This window comes from Lethenteron reissneri, unplaced genomic scaffold (genome assembly GCF_015708825.2).
Source record: "Lethenteron reissneri isolate LAM-NWPU_2019-01 unplaced genomic scaffold, ASM1570882v1 scaffold_115, whole genome shotgun sequence".
NCBI classification, from domain to species: Eukaryota; Metazoa; Chordata; class Hyperoartia; order Petromyzontiformes; family Petromyzontidae; genus Lethenteron; species Lethenteron reissneri.
This window is the reverse complement of record NW_026890838.1, coordinates 536,405-556,466: the sequence shown is the minus strand read 5'-3', so window position 1 is coordinate 556,466 and position 20,062 is coordinate 536,405. Positions and strand designations below refer to the sequence as shown.

The 20,062-nt window shown below is 48.4% G+C and overlaps 2 protein-coding genes across 3 annotated transcripts in view; one reads left to right on the top strand and one right to left on the bottom strand.

The window, feature by feature from the left end:
• The window catches only part of LOC133361624 (zinc finger protein 664-like), a 346,361-nt gene that overhangs the window by 232,995 nt on the left and 93,304 nt on the right, over positions 1-20,062 (bottom strand). The window lies entirely within an intron of this gene.
• LOC133361605 (zinc finger protein 501-like) overlaps positions 1-20,062 on the top strand; it is a 39,043-nt gene that overhangs the window by 15,112 nt on the left and 3,869 nt on the right. Inside the window, exons 1-2 of one of the 2 annotated variants that reach the window (XM_061580551.1) lie at positions 591-10,267; positions 18,618-20,059. In XM_061580551.1, the coding sequence (XP_061436535.1) occupies positions 9,092-10,267; positions 18,618-19,703 (2,262 nt within the window). In that variant the 5' untranslated portion in view covers positions 591-9,091 and the 3' untranslated portion in view covers positions 19,704-20,059. Of the gene's footprint in view, positions 1-590; positions 13,662-18,617; positions 20,060-20,062 lie in introns of those variants that run through there. The other variant, XM_061580550.1, reaches the window with a different exon arrangement.

The following is a 20,062-nucleotide window of genomic DNA, read 5'->3' as shown; positions in this document are numbered from 1 at the left end:
CCAACTCTGACAAGAGCACCGGCTCTGGACCTCGGGACCACGCCGCTGGCTCGGTCCTGTTTGGCCCTGATAAGGACGGCGAACCAGGGGAGTCCAGGGCTCTAGCTAAGACGTCTTCAGTCTTCACTGGTTAGCTTAATATGACTCCCGAGCCCTTTGATACATCCCCTTTTATACCCAACCCCCCGCTGAGGGGTGGGGCCCCGGGGGATCCTAACTCCGAATCAGCCCCCCAGGGTGCCTGGCGCGGACGTCGTAGAGAGCACCTCCCCGTGCACTCAGTAGTCCCGCCCACTGTGTTTGTTTGCCATAAGCTGCCATGCATAACGGGCTCTCTCTCTAACACCCCTACATCACCCCCCCCCCCCCCCCCCGCATAGCTTGCAGCCGTCCCGGCTGCCAACATACAAAAAAAACAATAAAAGTGCATTTACCCCCGACCGCGCGTGTGCCTCACTATTTTTCAACAATAACAAGAACAACAACAAGAACACAACAAGAACGCAACAGCAAGAAGAGAAAACAACCCGACGCACCCCCCCCCCCCGAATAAATACGAATTCCGTAAAAACAGCCTATATACAATTTGCAGGGAACCCACCACACACACAGCACATGGTGAACCCAACATGTGTACATCCAATGAGCAGGGAACACACCACCCACACAACACACAATGAACACAACCTATGTACACATCTTCCGGCCTCACAACAGTCTGCGCATTTTAGCACGCGTCCTTGCAGCGGGCCCCTCACACGGGGTAACCCCGGGCGGCGGACCGTCAGGTGGCAACTGTCCGTCTCGGAGTGAGTCCTCATCCAACGCCGCGTGACCCTTGGCATCCTCCGGAGGGGTGATTGGGCGTGAGCCCGTCACTCCTGATGCACCTGGAGGTGGCACAGCCGGCAAGGCATTAGGTGAGAGCGACGGAGACGGACCCAGTGAGTCGGTCGACCCCCCACATGTTTGGCCATGCGTGTGTGAAGTGGGGATATGTACCGCAACGAAGGGTTTTAATCTAGAGGGGTGCACGAACCACCGCCGCTTCCCCCATTTGATGCGCACGCACTGCGGTCGCAAAACCTCGACCACCTCCACAGGGCCCCGCAACAGCCGCACCAGCTTAGAGGAGGTTGCTAGTGGCACCTGGGGACAGTGCAGCCATGCCTTGTCCCCCGGCTTCCACTGCAGCATGTGCGCCCGACCCAGTCTGAGCCGCTCATTCGCTTTCTGACGGAGGTCAGAGTTTTGCATGGCAGCATCCCGTGCCTCTGTTAATTTGGCCAGATTAAATTTTACATGGTCAGCCAATTTAGTTTTACCCTGCGGCGCGGGGATCTGCAGCTGGGCACGAACGGGTGGGTCAGGTTCGCGGCCGTACATGAGGTAGAAGGGTGAAAATCCCGTAGCTGCATGGGGTGCCATCCGGTACGCCGCCAAGACCCCTTGAATTTGCAGGTCCCAATCGGTCTGTGAGTCCGAAACCTGCTGTGACAACATTGACGTGATGGTGCGATGCAGACGCTCGACCATCCCGTCAGTTTGCGGGTGATACGGGGAGGTACGAATTTTCTTCGTGCCCAGGAGCTCACAGACTTGTTTGAGTAGTTTACCGGAAAAATTTCTGCCCTGGTCGGTCAGCAGCCGCTCCGGAGCACCTTTGTCCAGGACGTATCCCTGAACAAAGGCCTCCACGATGGCTGCTGCCGACTGGTTGGCAAGGGGCCAGGCCATAGGCCAGCGTGTAAAATACTCCACACCAGTCAACAAATATCTATTGCCCCTGGGGGTGGCGGGGAATGGGCCCAAAATATCCAGCGCGACAAGCTCGTTTATTCTGGACACTTTGATTCATTGCAAGGGTGGGTTAGACTCCCGTGCCGGCGGTTTTTGTTGCGCACACCGAGGGCATGACCCCAATATATCCCCGACATCCCTCGTCATGCCAGGCCAAAAAAAATCAAGTTGTAGCAAGGCGAGGGTCTTTTGGGTCCCCAGGTGTAGGAGGCGCTTATGAGCGGCCCACACCACCTTGCCCCGCAACCCAGAAGGGACCACCAGCCGGTGTCGATGGGATTTCCCGTCCCAATGCATCAGCAGACCTTGCACCATTTCCCATGCGTCGGAATCACCCCTCCCCCGCCCAGCACAGCCGACACGACGACGCCACCCGAGGAGGGAGGTATCCTCCATCTGGAGGCGCCCCCATTCAGTGACGGGCAACCCCAACAGGGAATCTTTTCCCTGTTGTTCGATCGAATTAGTAATCAATGTTTCGTTGTCGGCGGCGGCCGCCAAGACCGGAACCGATATGTCCCCTGGAGGCCTGCAACGTCCAGACCCCAGGAGGCATGCACATTCGGAGGTGGTTGGCATGCGCGACAGAGCGTCCGCATTGGTGTGGTGAACGCCCTTACGGTAGGTGGTTTCAAAATCAAAGTCCTGGAGAATCTCCAACCATCGAGACAATTGTCCCGATGGTTGTTGAACTCGCAGGGCGTACTGTAGTGCCGCATGATCTGTGCGGACGGTGAAATGCCGACCGTACAGATATGGGCGATACTGTTGGATGAAATAGACAATTGCCAACAGTTCCCGACGGGTGACACAATATCTTTGCTCCGCAGGAGACAACACCCGACTACCGTACGCGACCACCCGTTCCACGCCGTCAACCACCTGGGAAAGCACGCCCCCAATACCCGTGTTGCTCGCATCGGTGTCGAGCAAAAAGGGCTTAGAAAAATCGGGGTAAACCAAGGGAGGAGCTTTTACGAGAGCGTCCCAAAGGGAGCGGAAAGCAGCCTCCTCCTCCTGTCCCCAGTGGAACTGAACCCCTTTTGACGTTAAAGCGTGTAGGGGTTTCGCAATCGTCGCAAAATCCGCGACAAACCGTCGGTAATACGACGCGAAGCCAATGAAACTCCTAACCTCTTCCACCGAAGTGGGAGTCGGCCAGGAGCTGACGCACTGCGTTTTGGCGGGATCGGTAGCAATACCTGAGCGTCCCACGATGTGTCCCAAATAACGCACCGATTCGCGTAACAGATGACATTTTTGGGGTTTGAATTTCAAATTAGCAGCCCGCATCTTTAGGAAAACCGCCCGCAACCTCTGGAGATGTTCGTCAAATGTTTTACTAAAGACGATAACGTCATCCAAATAAATCAAGCACGAGTCCCATTGCAATCCAGCCAAAACCAATTCCATCAAACGCTGGAAAGTTGCCGGCGCTGAGTGGAGTCCCATCGGCAACCGGTTGAATTGGAAGAGGCCGTGCGGTGTACGGAAAGCAGTTTTAGGCTTAGAATCATCATCCAGAGGAAGCTGCCAGAATCCCGAAAGTAAATCCAATGTGGAGAAGAATCGCGCTCCCGCCAAGGCGTCAAGCGATTCGTCCATCCGTGGGAGCGGGTATGCGTCGGCAACCGAAATTTTGTTAAGGCGCCGAAAATCAACGCAAAACCGCAACGAGCCGTCCTGTTTCTTAACTAGGACGATCGGCGCTCCCCAAGGGCTGGTGGAAGGAGAAATGATGTCGGCGGCTAACATGTCATCAACAGCCGATTTGACATGGTCCTTTTCAGCGGGACTTAACCGAAAAGGATTCTGGTGTATTGGCGCGCTGTCACCCGTATCAATATGGTGACGCAGCAGATGAGTGCAGCCCAAATCGTATTTGTCCCGACTGAAAACGTCGGAAAATTCCCGCAGTAATGTTTTAAGTTGTTGACGCTCTGAATTTGACAGGTCCGTCGATCCCGCACAAAGCGCCTCGAGCCACCCTTCATCGCTGTCCGAATGTGGTCGCGGCGCAGGGACAGCGCTGACGTGATTCGCGACGGGTTCCTCACAGGGCACCGGCGTTGCGTGAGCAAGCACGGTCCCCTGTGGGACCACCACCGTCTGCGAGCCCACATTGAGGACCGCGATGAAGGGGTCTCCGTCCCCTCTTACTATGGTCTGGGCCGGAAGTAAATGAGGTCCACTAACCCCGGCCCTAGAAGGCCCCAGCAGAACCCCTTGGGCCCCAATGCCCTTAGCGAAGGGCCGCCGAAGTTTCAAAGGAATCAACATTTGTGCCCCCGGAGGAACGCGCACCGTTCTATCTACGAACGCCGGCACCGTCGCGAACGCCGTCCGACTCGTAACGGGGGATGGCAGAAACGCCATGCGTCGGCCCGACGGGAGCTCAATGCATCCCTGGTCAATTAATATCCTAATCGGCATTTTGGCCAGGAAGTCCGTCCCCAGCAGGCACGGAACCGCCAGCGAGGAGGAAACAAAAATCGGCCCAGACAATTTAATATCCCCGATACAAATTTGGGCTCGAATTTGTCCAATGATGCCAAGTGAGCCTCCATTAGCAGCATAGAATGGCACGTTAACGGGCATCAAAGGACGGCTCTGGACAGGGAGAATATTGTAAATTAACTCCGAAATAATGGTCGCCGATGCTCCCGTATCGACCAGGATGCGCACCTCAACCCCGTCGATGTGCCCCACAACGGCAGACGACCCCGACGATGCGGCTAGAACGTGATGGGCCAACACGGACCACTGGCCGGGTTCGATATGAGTACCCAGAGTGGTGCGTGTTGGTGCGATGGTGCGCGATATCGGCCCCCCATTCGCTGCGGTGTTTGAGTGTGTGACGGGCGTGTGCGTGGGCCAAACATGAGAGGTGCCGCGACTCGCCGGGTTATGATGGTGGAGCTTGTGACGAGGGCCGGCGTCCCGTTGAGGTGTCGTCCCGCGCTGCCGAGGAGAGCGGCACCCCGAGGCGACATGGCCCCGGATGCCGCAGTTGTAACAGCGCGGGAGCGCTGGCGACGACGATGGATGGTCGAGATGGCTTGAACCGCCCCGGTCCGCCCGTACTCCTGCTCCCTGCTGCCGTTGATGGTCGATGGCGCAAATCTCTTCCGCCGGGAGGGCAGCTGCAGCCACGGCACGCCCGCTCGCCGCCTTGCTGGCCTTCCGTCGTTGTGAGCACAGGTTTGCGTGGAGGAGTCGGGCCGCTTGGAGGGAGCACATCTCCGCGTCGTCCTGTGCGACGATGACGATATCTAAGTCGTCCGCCAGCAGGAGTATCTTCTCCGTAACCATGGCGTCGACACCTTCGTTGTCCATCCGTGGAAAGGCCGCCTTTGCCAGTGCCAGGAGGCTTATGCGGTACGCCAGGGGCGACTCCTTTGCCCCCCGCTGGCGATCGTAAAAGAGTTGCCGACAGTCCGACGGCGGACCGTATACTGCAGACAGCACTTGCATCGCCTTCTGCAGCGTGGAGCGCCTCTCCTTCGGTGCCGATGTTAGAGTGGCGAGGGCGTCGCTGTCGAGGAGTGCCGGCAGCGCGCGGAGAGCCTCGGCGTCCGTCCACTGCGCCATCTCCTGGTGAGCGAGGAAGCGCCGCTGGAAGCCGCCCCAGTTGCCTTCCTCGCCCACAAATTCTTTGAGTGGAGGTAGGCGCTGATGTAAGGCAGCTGCTGCCGCGGAAGATCGCACTCCCTCGTCCCCCTCACCCGGCTCTGCCTCGGCGCGAACAACCGATGGCATCGCCGGTCGCACCCGTGGTGACGTTCCGTCCGTTGGCGATGACGCGGCAGGTACTGTACTCCCGCCGTTGGACGCGATGCTCAGACCGGCCACGCCCTCAACAGCAGCTGCGGCGATGGCGGGATTTTCAAAGCGGTGCTCCGTCGAAATGGCGGGAAGGCGCTGAGGTGGTTGGCTGCCGTCGCTCCGTGGCGGTCCAGCAGCCCCCAGCTGTGTGATGCGGTCCAGCATGGCGGCAGCGGCGTACAGCAGCTCCGCCAGCTCAGCGTGCGCCCGCCTCAGGCCCTCTGTCGACGGCTCCCCATTCTCCTGTTGCCGCGGTGTGGACGCCTCGGGCCCCGACTGCTCTGTGCTTTCTTCAGGCGTCCCGGGCTCCCCGACTGCAACGGTGTCCTCCCCCTCCGGTACCCTAACTCGAGCTGTCCGGCGCGTGTCCATGTTCGTAGATTTTTACTTCTGACACCAGATGTAGTAGTGTTCACGACTCTTGGACGCCGGAGTTGGAGGCACACGGGTTTATTACACACAGCACGGTTGTGACATACAACACTAGAGGGGGTGTCGGCCCCCTCACCCGGCTAGCTGGGGATACACGCGCTAGCTACTTCTAGCCTGCCTCCTAGTCCTCCTCTAACGGGCTAGGGGAGGCTGTCTTGCCCGACACTGGTAAGTCGGGCCCGGTACCCTGAGTCCCAGACCAGCTCTGACAAGAGCACCGGCTCTGGACCTCGGGACCACGCCGCTGGCTCGGTCCTGTTCGGCCCTGATAAGGACGGCGAACCAGGGGAGTCCAGGGCTCTAGCTAAGACGTCTTCAGTCTTCACTGGTTAGCTTAACATGACTCCCGAGCCCTTTGATACATCCCCTTTTATACCCGACCCCCCGCTGAGGGGTGGGGCCCCGGGGGATCATAACTACGAATCAGCCCCCCAGGGTGCCTGGCGCGGACGTCGTAGAGAGCATCTCCCCGTGCACTCACGTAGTCCCGCCTACTGTGTTTGTTTGCCATAAGCTGCCATGCATAACGGGCTCTCTCTCTAACACCCCTACACTATGTTAGCTAATTTTTCTTAAATAAATATTCCTGTCGTAGCTAGACAACCAAAATTGTGTGCTTGGAGTTTTTAGTAAACATTAATTTTGAAGACACTAGGGCAGGGGTCCTCAAACTACGGCCCGCGGGCCACATGCGGCCCGCCGAGGACATTTATCCGGCCCGCCGGGTGTTTTTGCCGCCGCTGCCTGTCTGTTACTTTTTTCTGCATGAGAAGGACGGTCATTGGTGGAAGAGGGAGAGGGGGCAGAGTACCCCCCAATCAGACTGCATTGATGGGCAGTGCAGTCTGTATGTCTCTGTGTGGGCAAAGTTATTGCTGGTATATTGTTTTTGTAGCGCTGTATATATATTGGTATTTTACTAATATCAATTTTGACTCCCTAGGAAACAATGATGTCAAGAAAGAGAAAAATTTACTCGGAGTGTAGGATAGTCAAAGAACAGTGGACTTATGATTACTTTTTCATGCAGTACAAGGAAAGAGCTGTGTGTCTGATATGCCAGAATATAGTGTATGTGTTCAAAGAATACAATTTACGTCGACACTATGAAACTTAAAACTGAAAAATACATTAACAACTCAGCAAAATACTTTTGTGAAGCAGAAGCAGCTAAATATTTCATCACTGCGAGCAAGTTTTCAAGTTGCCAAGCTAATAGCGTGCACTGGCAGACCATTCGTGGAGGGAGAATTTGTTAAAGAATTCCTTCTTTCTGTTGCCAAAGAGATGTGTCCAGAGAAGGCCGATTTATTTAGTACAGTGAGTCTTTCAGGACCTACAATTACACGGAGGATTGAAGAAATGGGAGACAATTTGCATCAGCATTTGCAAAACTCCACAAAAAAACTTTCCTATTTTTCCTTGGCACTCGACGAAAGCAATGATGTTCGTGATTCTGCACAACTTCTAATTTTTATTCGTGGGACGAATGACTATTTCGAAGTCACAGAAGAGCTTGCTGCACTGCAAAGTATCAAAGGAACAACTACAGGAGAGGATATCTATGAAAAGGTTTGCCAAACTGTGAATGGTTTGGAGCTGAACTGGGCTAAACTAGCCAGTGTGACAACTGATGGTGCTCCTAGCATGGTGGGGTCTAAGAAAGGAGTAATTGCTCGCATTAACCAAGAGATGGACAAACATAACCATTCTCATCCAATAGCCATACACTGCCTCATCCACCAACAAGCGCTGTGTAGTAAATCACTGAAGTGGGACTCTGTTATGAAAATTGTGGTATCTTGTGTTAACTTCATTAGAGCTCATGCACTAAACCACAGACAATTTCAGGAATTTCTGTCTGAGCTAAATGTTGACTATGAAGATGTTCTGTACCACACAGAAGTCCGTTGGCTGAGTCGAGGGAGAGTTTTGAAACGTTTCAATGACTTACTTCCACAGATTACAGCTTTTCTGCTTTCAAAAAACAAAGAAGTACCAGAGCTCAATGATGCAGAATGGAAATGGCACCTTGCCTTTCTGACAGATGTAACAGAGCTACTCAACAGTTTCAATGTGCAACTTCAAGGAAAGGGGAAGCTCATCTGTGATATGCAATCACATGTCAAAGCATTTGAAGTAAAATAAGGCCTCCTCATCAAACAAGTAAAGGAGGAAAACTTCTGCCATCTCCCCACAACTCAAAATCTGTTAGCAGAAAAACCATTGGTTGCATTCCCAAACAAAACATGTGTGGATTCATTGGAAAAATTGCAAAAGGCGTTCCAATTTCGATTTAAAGAGCTTCATCTCCATGAACAGGACATACAGCTTTTCCGTAACCCATTTTCTATTGACATTGAAAATGTGAATACAATTTACCAAATGGAACTGGCTGAACTGCAGAATTGTGACTCTCTGAAAGACGCATTCAAGTCAAGCAGCCTTCATAATTTCTATGCATCTCTCCCCTCTGAGACATATCCTCATCTCAGGAACCATGCACTCAAAATGGCAACCATCTTTGGCAGCACTTATGTCTGTGAACAGACTTGTACCAGAATGAAACATTTGAAATCTCCAACCAGATCTAGACTAACGGATACACACTTGCATCACTTGTTACGACTTGCAGTGACAAATATGGAACCGGACATTGACCATCTCATTAGCCAAAAGCAGGCCCATAGTTCCCATTGAAATACTGGCAAGTTTGTTGATTTAACTTTACTTGTTCTTCATTTTAAATATTGTATTTGTTCCCGTTTTGTTTCTTCACTTCAAAATAAGATATATGCAGTGTGCATAGGAATTTGTTCATAGTTTTTTTTAACTATAGTCCGGCCCTCCAACGGTCTGAGGGACAGTGAACTGGCCCCCTGTTTAAAAAGTTTGAGGACCCCTGCACTAGGGTGTCCAGGCATATTTATGACCATTTGCCCTCGCATTGTGTGCCTTGACAGCCCTTTGTGATGAATTGGGGAATCTCTTTCACTATATCATGAAAATATGAATATTTATAGATGTGTAAGTCATGTGTGACTGTGTATATATGCATTCCTCTGTGCCTCAATACTCACATAGATGGTGTGGACATGCTTTTCTGTTTGCAGCTGACGCTCTCTGCAGAATTGGCCTGATGGAGCAAAGGCACTCAGCGCAGTTCAGTACAAGAAGGAAACAATGCGACCAGCATGCAAACAGCACGGATCGTACTGGAAACTTGACACAGCACCAGAGAACACACACAGGAGAGAAACCCTTAGAGTGCTGTGTGTGTGGGAAGGCATTTTCAGATTCATCTACTCTTAAACAACACCACAGAACACACACAGGAGATAAACCTTTTAAGTGCATTCTGTGTGGGAAGGCGTTTGCAAAGTCATCAAATGTTAAGACCCACCGGAGAACACACACAGGAGAGAAACCTTTTAAGTGCAGTGTGTGTAAAAAGGTGTTTGCACGGTCATCCATTCTTAAATCACACCAGAGAACACACACAGGAGAGAAACCTTTTAAGTGCACTCTGTGTGGGAAGGCGTTTGCAATGTCATCAAATCTTAAGATCCACCAGACAACACACACAGGAGAGAAACCTTTTAAGTGCACTCTGTGTGGGAAGGCGTTTGCAAAGTCATCAAATCTTCAAACCCACCAGAGAACACACACAGGAGATAAGCCCTTCAAGTGCAGTGTGTGTGGGAAGGCATTTTTTGATTCATCTACTTTTAAACAACACCAGAGAACACACACAGGAAAGAAACCTTTCAAGTGCACTGTGTGTGAGAAGGCGTTTGCACGGTCACCATATCTTCAAAGACACCAGAGAACACACACAGGAGAGAAACCTTTCAAGTGCACTGTGTGTGATAAGGCGTTTTCACAGTCATCACATCTTCAAAGACACCAGAGAACACACACAGGAGAGAAACCCTTCAAGTGCACTGTGTGTGAGAAGGCATTTTCATGGTCGTCATATCTTCAGACCCACCAAAGAACACACACAGGAGAGAAACCTTTTAAGTGCAGTGTGTGTGGGAAGGCGTTTGCAAAGTCATCAATTCTTAAATCACACCAGAGAACACACACAGGAGAGAAACCTTTCAAGTGCACTGTGTGTGAGAAGGCGTTTGCAAAGTCATCAATTCTTAAATCACACCAGAGAACACACACAGGAGAGAAACCTTTCAAGTGCACTCTGTGTGGGAAGGTGTTTGCAAAGTCATCAAATCTTAAAAAACACCAGAGAACACACACGCATCAGAAAATCCACAAGAAGTGTAATCTGAAATCAGCTTGTGAAAGTCAAAGTGCTGCAATGACCCCATTGTTCATGAAACAAGAACCAGAAGACAACCCTAGCCTGGACACTTTGAAAGGTATCAAGGTGAAATATGAAGAGGCGAAGGTGAAATGTGAAGAAGTAACAGTGAAGAGCGTAGAAGTGAAGATTAAATTTGAAGATGATTCAACTCCAAAATCGGACCTTCACATAGATGGAGGCAGTGTGAAGCAGGAACTAAATTCTTACTGTGAGGCAGAGCGAGGCAACTCCCAGGAGTTTGTGGATGTGGAGGTGTGGGTGGACTTCTTAGACAATACAATGTCAAATGGAGACCAGGTAGATGTGCAAGCTTGAGACAATTAAGCTCCAATGGATGCACGTTTGTCACAGGCCTTTCTAATGAATAGACACTCGAAGGGTGCCCATAATGGGCATCTGCCCCTGTGTGCCACAAGGTGACCGTTCACTGGCTTGCATGTGGATATGAGTTTGTAAGTCGGGGGCGATGATTGATATACCAGTCGGATTTGAACCTTGAACCTCTGCAACAAATAGAGAATGTACTACTACTTGGCTTCCCTTTATGAGAGTGCTGCACATATAGGCATCATCTCGTCAGATCAACTTGTAAATACGTTGCAACGTGACGCAGTACATTTCAGTATAGTAATAAAATGTTGCCAATGTGCCCTTTGATTATTTTGAATCATAATTGAAAGAATACCTGTCTGATTTTGTACGTACATACAACATTTTGTGTATTAATGTCAAACAGGGAATATGTGATGTCAGGACAAAGTATCTGTTTTGGTGGTAACATGTACAAAAACTCACGTGAGAGCTGTTATTTTTGTGATACGGGTCAAAGGGTATTTTTGTGAATCAGGACGCATCTGACTGGGGCAACTCATTGTCTTTGAAATCGGGAGCATAGTCGGATCATTCATCAGTTAAGGTATGCCACTTATAAGTTACGTATAGGAGATACATTCTCCACAAGACCACTAATTATCATTTTGTACTACGTAAACATTTTGTCGAACTGAGACTTGAAATGGACCTTGCCGATGAACATCAGTTGAAACAAGCCGGACTGTTGAGACATTGTACACCAAACCAGTCCACAGGTGGCTTGTACTGAACACATGTGTAGTGCCATAAGAGAGGAGGGGCTGCTGGGGGCTCTAGGATCCTAGGCAGATAAGCCCTCGGCGCCAGGCGCTAGGATCCCAGGCACCCCAAACAGTTAAGCCCCTTGGCGCCACCAACGGGGGGGGGGGGGGGGGGGCTGTGCGTGCTCTGTGGGATATCTGGGGGCGCACAACCCCCACCCCTCGTTGGGGACGAGGCATAAAAGGGCAGCTCCCTGGCCGATCGGGGCCAGTTGCAGCTCAAGACCCAAGACCAGCCAGCTTAGGACCCTGGACCCCCTCGTCCCGCTTGTCCTTGTATGGGCCGAGATGCTGTGAGGGCCAGTGGTGGGACTCTGGGACTCCCGGCTCTACGTCCTTGTAAGGGCGAGTTCCGAGGAAACCAGAGTCAAGACCCGCACCTTGGCTGGGTCAAGTCAATTAGCCTCCCCTAGGGTAATTGCAGCCGGAGGACCCCAGAGCGTAGCCAGAGTAGTGTATCTAGGCTGTGTACCTAGGCTGTAACAGAGTATCAGGACTGTTGGAGTGTTGTATTGTAATAAAGAAGATACCTCTACAAGTGTCTCCGGAACCCATTACACATGCATTCCTAAAGGCCGTGGTATTTATAGTTTGTGTAAAACATTCCTTTGTTTTGTGTAGAGAACGTTCAATGAAAGATGTCTGCCGATCTGTTTTTTCGCAAGGAGGTACTTTAAAGAACACATTTGAAGGCATCGTGGATTTTTGTTACAGATTTGTATTCTAGCCTAGAATTTATTGAATTTTAACTTCTATTTAAATAAAACTTTAGATATATCTGTCTGCATTGATATCCCACCTTGTTTACCACATGTTTACTTAAATATGTAGACGCTCCCTCTGAAGACGTCACCTCAAATTAACGAGTGAGTTACGTCAGGGCCTCCCCCTCTCTCTGGCTTGTGATGTCACCAAGAGCAGAACTCGCCTCCACGGAATCTAACGACTGCACTGTCTTGGAATGCATTTACACAGTAATGAAATCTTCACAACTGCCAGGGAACACACATTAAAAACCACTTAATGTACACTTGGAAGGCCTTTTGAATTGTCTTGAAACTGAAACACGCGTAAGGAGGTCTACAAGGAGCAGAGTCTGAGATTGACGTGTGAAATTTGAAGTTCCATAAGCCCATCTTTTGTGATTCAAGGACCCAATAAAGAAGGCAGGTGGGAAACGTCACCATTCGTGAAGGTGACCTGTGAAGGCTCTAGGGTTTGACTTCCAGGTCGCTAATGGAGCCCGAGACGAATCAGCCATTTGTGGATGTGGAGGTTTGCGAGGACTTTTCGGACAATGTAGAGAGTAGAAGCAGACAGCATGTGTGACCATAAGTGTTGGGTAGACCTGTAACCAAGAGCATGAAACATAGTTTCCCAATGTTTATTTCAATTGTTTAGTTTTTAGTTGATTTGGAATACAGTACTTATTTAAATTGTAATGTAAATTTTATTTGACGTTTACCTAACGCCATTACTTGGGTAAGGCTTAAGTATTGAATATCGCGTTTCTAGCTGTCGCGTGGCACTTTCCAAGAACGTAACCTCCGATATTCAAGGGGCGGCTGTATTTTCTGTCGATCGAGTACAGCGGGGGAGTACGGATTTTTACTAGAAACTAGATCTCTGCTTTCTTGATGTAATTAAGGCCTATGGTACCCTAAATAGGCGTGGTGCTTTGGGTTCCTTGATTTCGATGTCTCTGCCTCTGCTCACATTCGTTGAGGATTTTTATGATTTTGGGCAGGCCCATCTAAAGCTGTGTGACCAGGAGTTGGAGCCATTTCCTGTTCAACTCGGCTTGTGACAGAAATCCACTCTGGCCCAATGCATTACATTTGTAATGTGAGGTTACACCTGGATGATGATGATTGGCTCTGCTGACTTCAGCCTGCAACCAATGGGGAGTCGAGTTAGGGGCGTGGCCCTGGAGCCGTACAGTAGCTTCGGGAAAGTTCCAGGGGTGTGGCTGAGGATTGGCTGCGGGTCATCACGTGGGCCAGGGATTAAAAGGAGCGGAGAAGCCACGCTGGTGTCGTGGTCCGGAGCCTGCCACGTGGCGGGCCGCGGCAGTCTCTCTCTCGCTGTCAGCCAACAGCGTGAAGGAGCAAGGGAACTGGAGGAACGAATGTGGTGGAAGCTGTGAACGAAACTGAATAAAGAATTCTCAATTCACGACGTCTCAACGGGGTTTATTACACATCACATAGCATCTTCAATAATTATGTAGTTTGAGAAACTCACAATGGCCGTATAAATGAATTGCATTCGTCGCGGTTAAAAATAATATGCTTATCGATGACTGGTTATAGTTAAGGGATTATATTGATAGGAACGAAGTGAACCAGCCTACAATAGATTATATCGTCCGTCTGTCCGATGTCCGATTAGGTGTAGCAACATCGCCCCCTACTGCAAACACTTGGCAGGACCCTACAAAAACCTTTAGACTCAGTGAGGCTTTCCTGGCTAAACAAGTGTAACATTCCCTCATAATTCCCTGATATAGCTTTTAATTAAAACATTTAAATTAAAAATTAACTCACAGCGGCCTAAAGCCTACAGCTAGGCCTAAAGCCTAGAACTAGGCCTCAAACTCTCCCTTCGTATTGTACCCCCGCCATTTCATTTTATTATAGCCATTCATTTGTGCGTTCCTACCAGCCCACCCCGCAGGGACCTGTTTCCCTGCTGGTCAGTCCTGTTGCATCTGCTGATGATCTGGTAATGGCTACTCAATGAGATGGCTGGCTGAGGTGCCATCTCTTGTTTTGCCGGACACAGTAACAAGAACAACAACTGCCATTCGCCACTAAGTGGCGGTCACGTCACCATGGGGCTTGTGCCAAGCTATGTGCACGGGGTAGAACCAGGTGCCATGGGTCGACTGACTCAGTTGACTGGCCGATGCACCACCTGTACCCCCGACTGTGCCAACACACAGTGTACACACACACCGTGTACACGCACAGGGTACACACACACAGTTTGTACACACACAGTGTACACACACACATTGTATACACAGTGTACACACACTGTACACACACACACAGTTTGTACACACACAGTTTGTACACACACACAGTTTGTACACGCACAGGGTACACACACACAGTTTGTACACACACAGTTTACACACACACAGTGACGTCACCGCTCATTAACTCGTCGGCGTGAGACGCCAGGGAAAGCTGTTCCCCGCTAGTGACGTCATGTCACCAAGATATTCAATCCCACCCCCTCCACCGCGCTTTTGACTGGCGGTTCATTAACATAATTTATTCATGAAAACAGTCGCTATTTCATTGCGACGGGTTCAGCAACCAAGGCCAATCACCCCACGTGGGCCCGGCTCATTAACATAATTTATTCAATTACACCGCCGCTCGTTGGGGGAGGGGATTGTGTGGTGAACCCCGCTAGTGACGTCATGTCACCTCCTGCTGCCGCGTGACGTCACGAGACACCAAGAAGCTGCCAGTCCACACGCGCGCTCACTGAGATCCGAGGTGAGAAGTTGACATCGTGGTGGTTGTTGTTGTGGTTGTTGTTGATGTTGTGGTTGTTGTTGTTTACCCAGGTAGAGCCTCGCTCCGTCTCTCTCGTAGGGATATCAATTGAGTAGCAGCGAGGATGGAATCGATGTCCAGTTTGGAACATTACAACGCGGGGCCTAGCCATGCGGGGCCTTGCCTCCTGCCCTCGCCTGATTGCATTTGCTTTAATTCTCTGTTCTTTCGGTAAAGTCACGTAGAAGGGAAATAATAAAATAATAAAAATAAAACATAATAAAATAATTCTCACGACGTTTCGGCCACAACGCAAGCAGCCATTCTTCACCTGAGGAGGGCTGCTTGCGTTGTGGCCGAAACGTCGTGAGAATTATTTTATTATGTTTTTATTTTATTATTTCCCTTCTACGTGACTTTACCGAAAGAACCAATCAGATGAATCCCTGCAGTCACGAAAGCTTTACATTGAAATTTAATTATCTGCTTAAGTTTAATTTGTCTTCATCTGGCTCACTGCTTCATGGTACCTCCTTTGCCAGTAGCAACATATAAGAAGAGGTTTCTCCACCTTTTTTTGGCAACTAAACAGGTCTTAAGGTTCGATTTAAAGCTTTCGTGACTGCAGATCTTAAGGTGTTAAAACACCGAACTGAGACCTTTAGCAAGGAATCATGTTCTTAGGTTTTTCGGTAAAGTCACGTAGGTAAAACATTAAAATTTAATAAAAGTAAAATAAAAATCACGACGTCGTGATTTTTATTTTAAATTTAATAAAAGTAAAATAAAAATCACGACGTCGTGATTTTTATTAAAATAAATTTTAATGTTTTACCTACGTGACTTTACCGAAAAACCTAAGAACATGAATCCTTGCAGTCACGAAAGCTTCAAATATTTAGCAAGGAATCATGTGTGCATTAACCACAATACTTGTGGTCAAAATGCGTCCTCTGGTCTAACACCGTTTGAGACGAGGCTCAAAAGAAAGCTGTCTCTGTTGTGGACAAATCAGTTTCAAGGACAATGCATATATTATCAGAGTATGTGTTTTGTTTGCATTCTGACCACAAGCAGTGCGGTTAATGCACACATGATTCATTGTAAAAGGTTTCAGTTTGGTGTTTTAACATCTTAACACACCTGTTTTGTTGCCATAGAAAAGGGGAACACCTATTATCATATTTTGGTACTGGTAAAGGAGGTCCCATGATGAATTTAGTTATCTTCTTTGCCCGTAGTGGTGGCAGCAGCAGCAGCGAGACGTTCAGAGACGTCTGCTGCTGTTTTTTCTGGCAACAAAACAGGTGTTAAGATGTTAAAACATCAAACTGAAACCTTTAGCAAGGAATCACGTGTGCATTAACCACAGATAACACTGGTCAGCACACTTTATCATTTACTAGCGTTAAGTACCCGGCGTTGCCCGGGCGAAAAAGCCAGACAGACAAATGGACTTACACACAGACATCGACCCACACACATAGAAACACATCGACTTAGATGCACACACACACACATATATGGTTAAACCCAGGATGGATCGTTAGCAGGCCAGCCTAAATGTTTCCAACCGGCGAAGATGCTTCATTAGGGGGGTCCACGTTTCGCAAGCGTAGAGAAGGGAGGGAATAACCGTGGCCGAAAAGACCTGAAGCTTCGTGTGGAGCGAGAGACCAGGTAGCTTCCACACAGCGTTACGCAACCGATGAAAAGATAATGGCGCTCGACTGATTCGGAGTGAGACCTCTGCTGTTAAACTGGAACCGGTCATGAGCACACTGGCCAGGTATGGAAATCTCTCCAAACTCTCCACTATTCCAACGGTGTTAAGGTAATTTTGGGGTGCTGATTCCAAATCTGGCATCAGTTTTTGTCTATCACATCGGGTTGTTGAGATATCAAATATTGAATTTTCAATAAAAAACTGCAGAAGAAAAAGATTAAATAAATGTGGATATCTACATAAAAAGATGATATTATAAACACACTATCCTAAAAATACAGCACCATATTTTAACACTAAAGCAGTCACTGACTCGCAACAACTTGCAATCATAAGTGACAGTTAATTTCGGGTAAAATCGGTATGACTCCAAAAGGCGTCATCTGGTCGAATAGATTTATACAATTTTTCGTCTAGGAATATTTTTTGTATACGATGTCTCCCTGTTTATTTCTATTTTTAGTTTAGTTGGAATACAGTCCAGTACTTATTTCAGTTGTGATGTTGTGAATTTTTAGTTGACGTTTACCAAACGCCATCACTTAGATCAGTCTTCAGTTTAGAATGTTGCGCTTTTAGCTTTCGCGCGGCAATTTCCAAGAACGTAACCTCCGCTATATGCAAATTTTGCTGTATTTTATGTCTATTGATACAGCAGAGGTGTACGGATTTTCAACAGAAGCAAGATCTCTGCATTCTTGATTTAATTAAGGCCTATTGTACCATACAGAGGCTTGGGGCTTTGGGTTGTTATTTGTTTTCAAATCTATACCTCTTCACACCTCTTAAATTGCGACAGCCTTTGCTAAATTTCAATTTAAAGCTTTCGTGACTGCAGGGATTAATCTTCTTGGTTCTTTCGGTAAAGTCACGTAGAAGGGAAATAATAAATATTTTTATTAATTTATTATTTCCCTTCTACGCGACTTTACCGAAAGAACCAAGAAGATGAGGTCACGTAGAAGGGAAATAATAAATATTTTATTCTTTTATTATTTCCCTTCTACATGACTTTACCGAAAGAACCAATAAGATAAAGTCACGTAGAAGGAAAATAATAAATATTTTTATTATTTCCCTTCTACGTGACTTTACCGAAAGAACCAAGAAGATGAAGCCTTTGCTATGTTAGCTGAATTTTGTTTTTATAAATATTCCTTTTGCAGCCGAAATTGTGTTCTTTGTGTTTTGGGTTAACATTTATTCTTAAGATACTAGGGCTTTTACAGGCATATTTATAGGCCATTTGCCCTCTCATTATGTGCCTTCATGGCCCGTGTGATGAATTGGAGAATATCTTGAATAAATTAATAAATGTAGACGTGTAAGTCATGTGTGACTGTGTATATATTCATTCCTCTTGTGTCTCGATACTAATGTAGATGGTTCTTCTTGGTTCTTTCGGTAAAGTCACGTAGAAGGGAAGTAATAAAATAATATGAATAAAACAATTCTCACGACGTTTCGGCCACAACGCAAGCAGCCGTCCTCAGGTGAAAACCAGGTCTGTCGAGGCAACAGCGTCTGAATGAAACAGCACACGTGCTTGGAGCATATATATATATATATAAGCTGGGTTGGAAAGAACCAAGAAGATGAATCTCTGCAGTCACGAATAGCTTTAAATCGAAATTTAAATCGAAATGTAGATGGTGTGGATATTTTTTTGTGTCTGCACCTGACGCTTCCTCTGACGTTTCTTCTGCAGAATTGGTCTGATGGAGCAAAGTCACTCAGCGCAGCTCGGTACAAAAATACAACAATGGGACCAGTATGCAAACAGCACGGATTTTCCTGGAAATTTGACACGGCACCAGAGAACTCCAACAGGAGAGAAACCCTTCAAGTGCACTGTGTGTGAGAAGGCATTTTTATATTCATCACATCTTAAAATACACCAGAGAACACACACGGAAGAGAAACCCTTCAGTTGCTCTCTGTGCGGGAAGTCTTTTGCACTGTCAGCACAACTTAAACTACACCAGAGAACACACACGGGAGAGAAACCTTTCAAGTGCACCGTGTGTGAGAAGGTATTTGCATGGGCATCAGGTCTTCAGATCCACCAGAGAGCACACACAGGAGAGAAACCCTTCAAGTGCACTGTGTGTGAGAAGGCATTTTTAGATTCATCACGTCTTAAATTACACCAGAGAACACACACGGGAGAGAAACCCTTCAGTTGCGCTCTGTGCGGGAAGCCCTTTGCACTGTCAGCACAACTTAAACTACACCAGAGAACACACACGGGAGAGAAACCTTTCAAGTGCACCGTGTGTGAGAAGGTATTTGCATGGGCATCGGGTCTTCAGATCCACCAGAGAGCACACACAGGAGAGAAACCCTTCAAGTGCAGTGTGTGTAAGAAGGCATTTTCACAGTCATCAAATCTTAAAATACACGAGAGAACGCACACAGGAGAGAAACCAGACAAGTGCAGTGTGTGTGGGAAGGCATTTTCAAGTTCATTTTATCTTAAAATACACCAGAGAACACACACGGGAGATCAACTCCTCAAGTGCACTCCGTGTGGAAAGACGTTTCCACAGTCACCACAGCTTCAGAGACACCAGCTAACACACAGGCATCAGAAGACCTCCAAGGAGCGGAGTCTGAAATCGACTTGTGAAAGTGCTGCAATGAGTCCATCCCTCCTGAATGAAGAACCAGAAGTGAATTCCAGCTTGGACATTGTGAAATGTATCAAGGTGGATTTTGAAGAGGTGAAATGTGAAGAAGTGATGGTGAAGAGCGAAGATGTGAAGGTAAAATGTGAATATGAAGACTCAACTCTAAAATGGGACCTTCACATCGATGGAGGCAACGTGAAGCAGGAGGAGAATTCTGACTGTGAGGCAGAGCGAGGGAACTCTCAGGAGTTTGTGGAAGTGGAGGTGTGGGTGGACTTCTTAGACAATACAAAGTCAAATGCAGACCCGGTAGATGTGTAAGCTTGAGACAATGAAGCTCCAATAAATGCACCTTTGTCACAGACTAAAAGAACACCAAAGAAAGTACTGTCTGTGAAAATACATTTGCACGGTCATCAGTTCTTCAGATCCACCAGAGAACACACGGAGAAACCCTTCATGTGCAGTGTGTGTGGGAAGGAATTTTCAGGTTCACCTGCTCTTAAAAATCACCAGAGAACACAGGTGTAATGATTGTGGTGTCGCTGCTGTGTACAGACGCACACGTGTGACGTCACTGCGTTACTATCACGTGGGTCTACACACACACATGACGTCATCCCGGCTGGAGGTGGGAATGACGTCAGGGCCGGTGCTGGACACGTGACCGAATCCGAGTG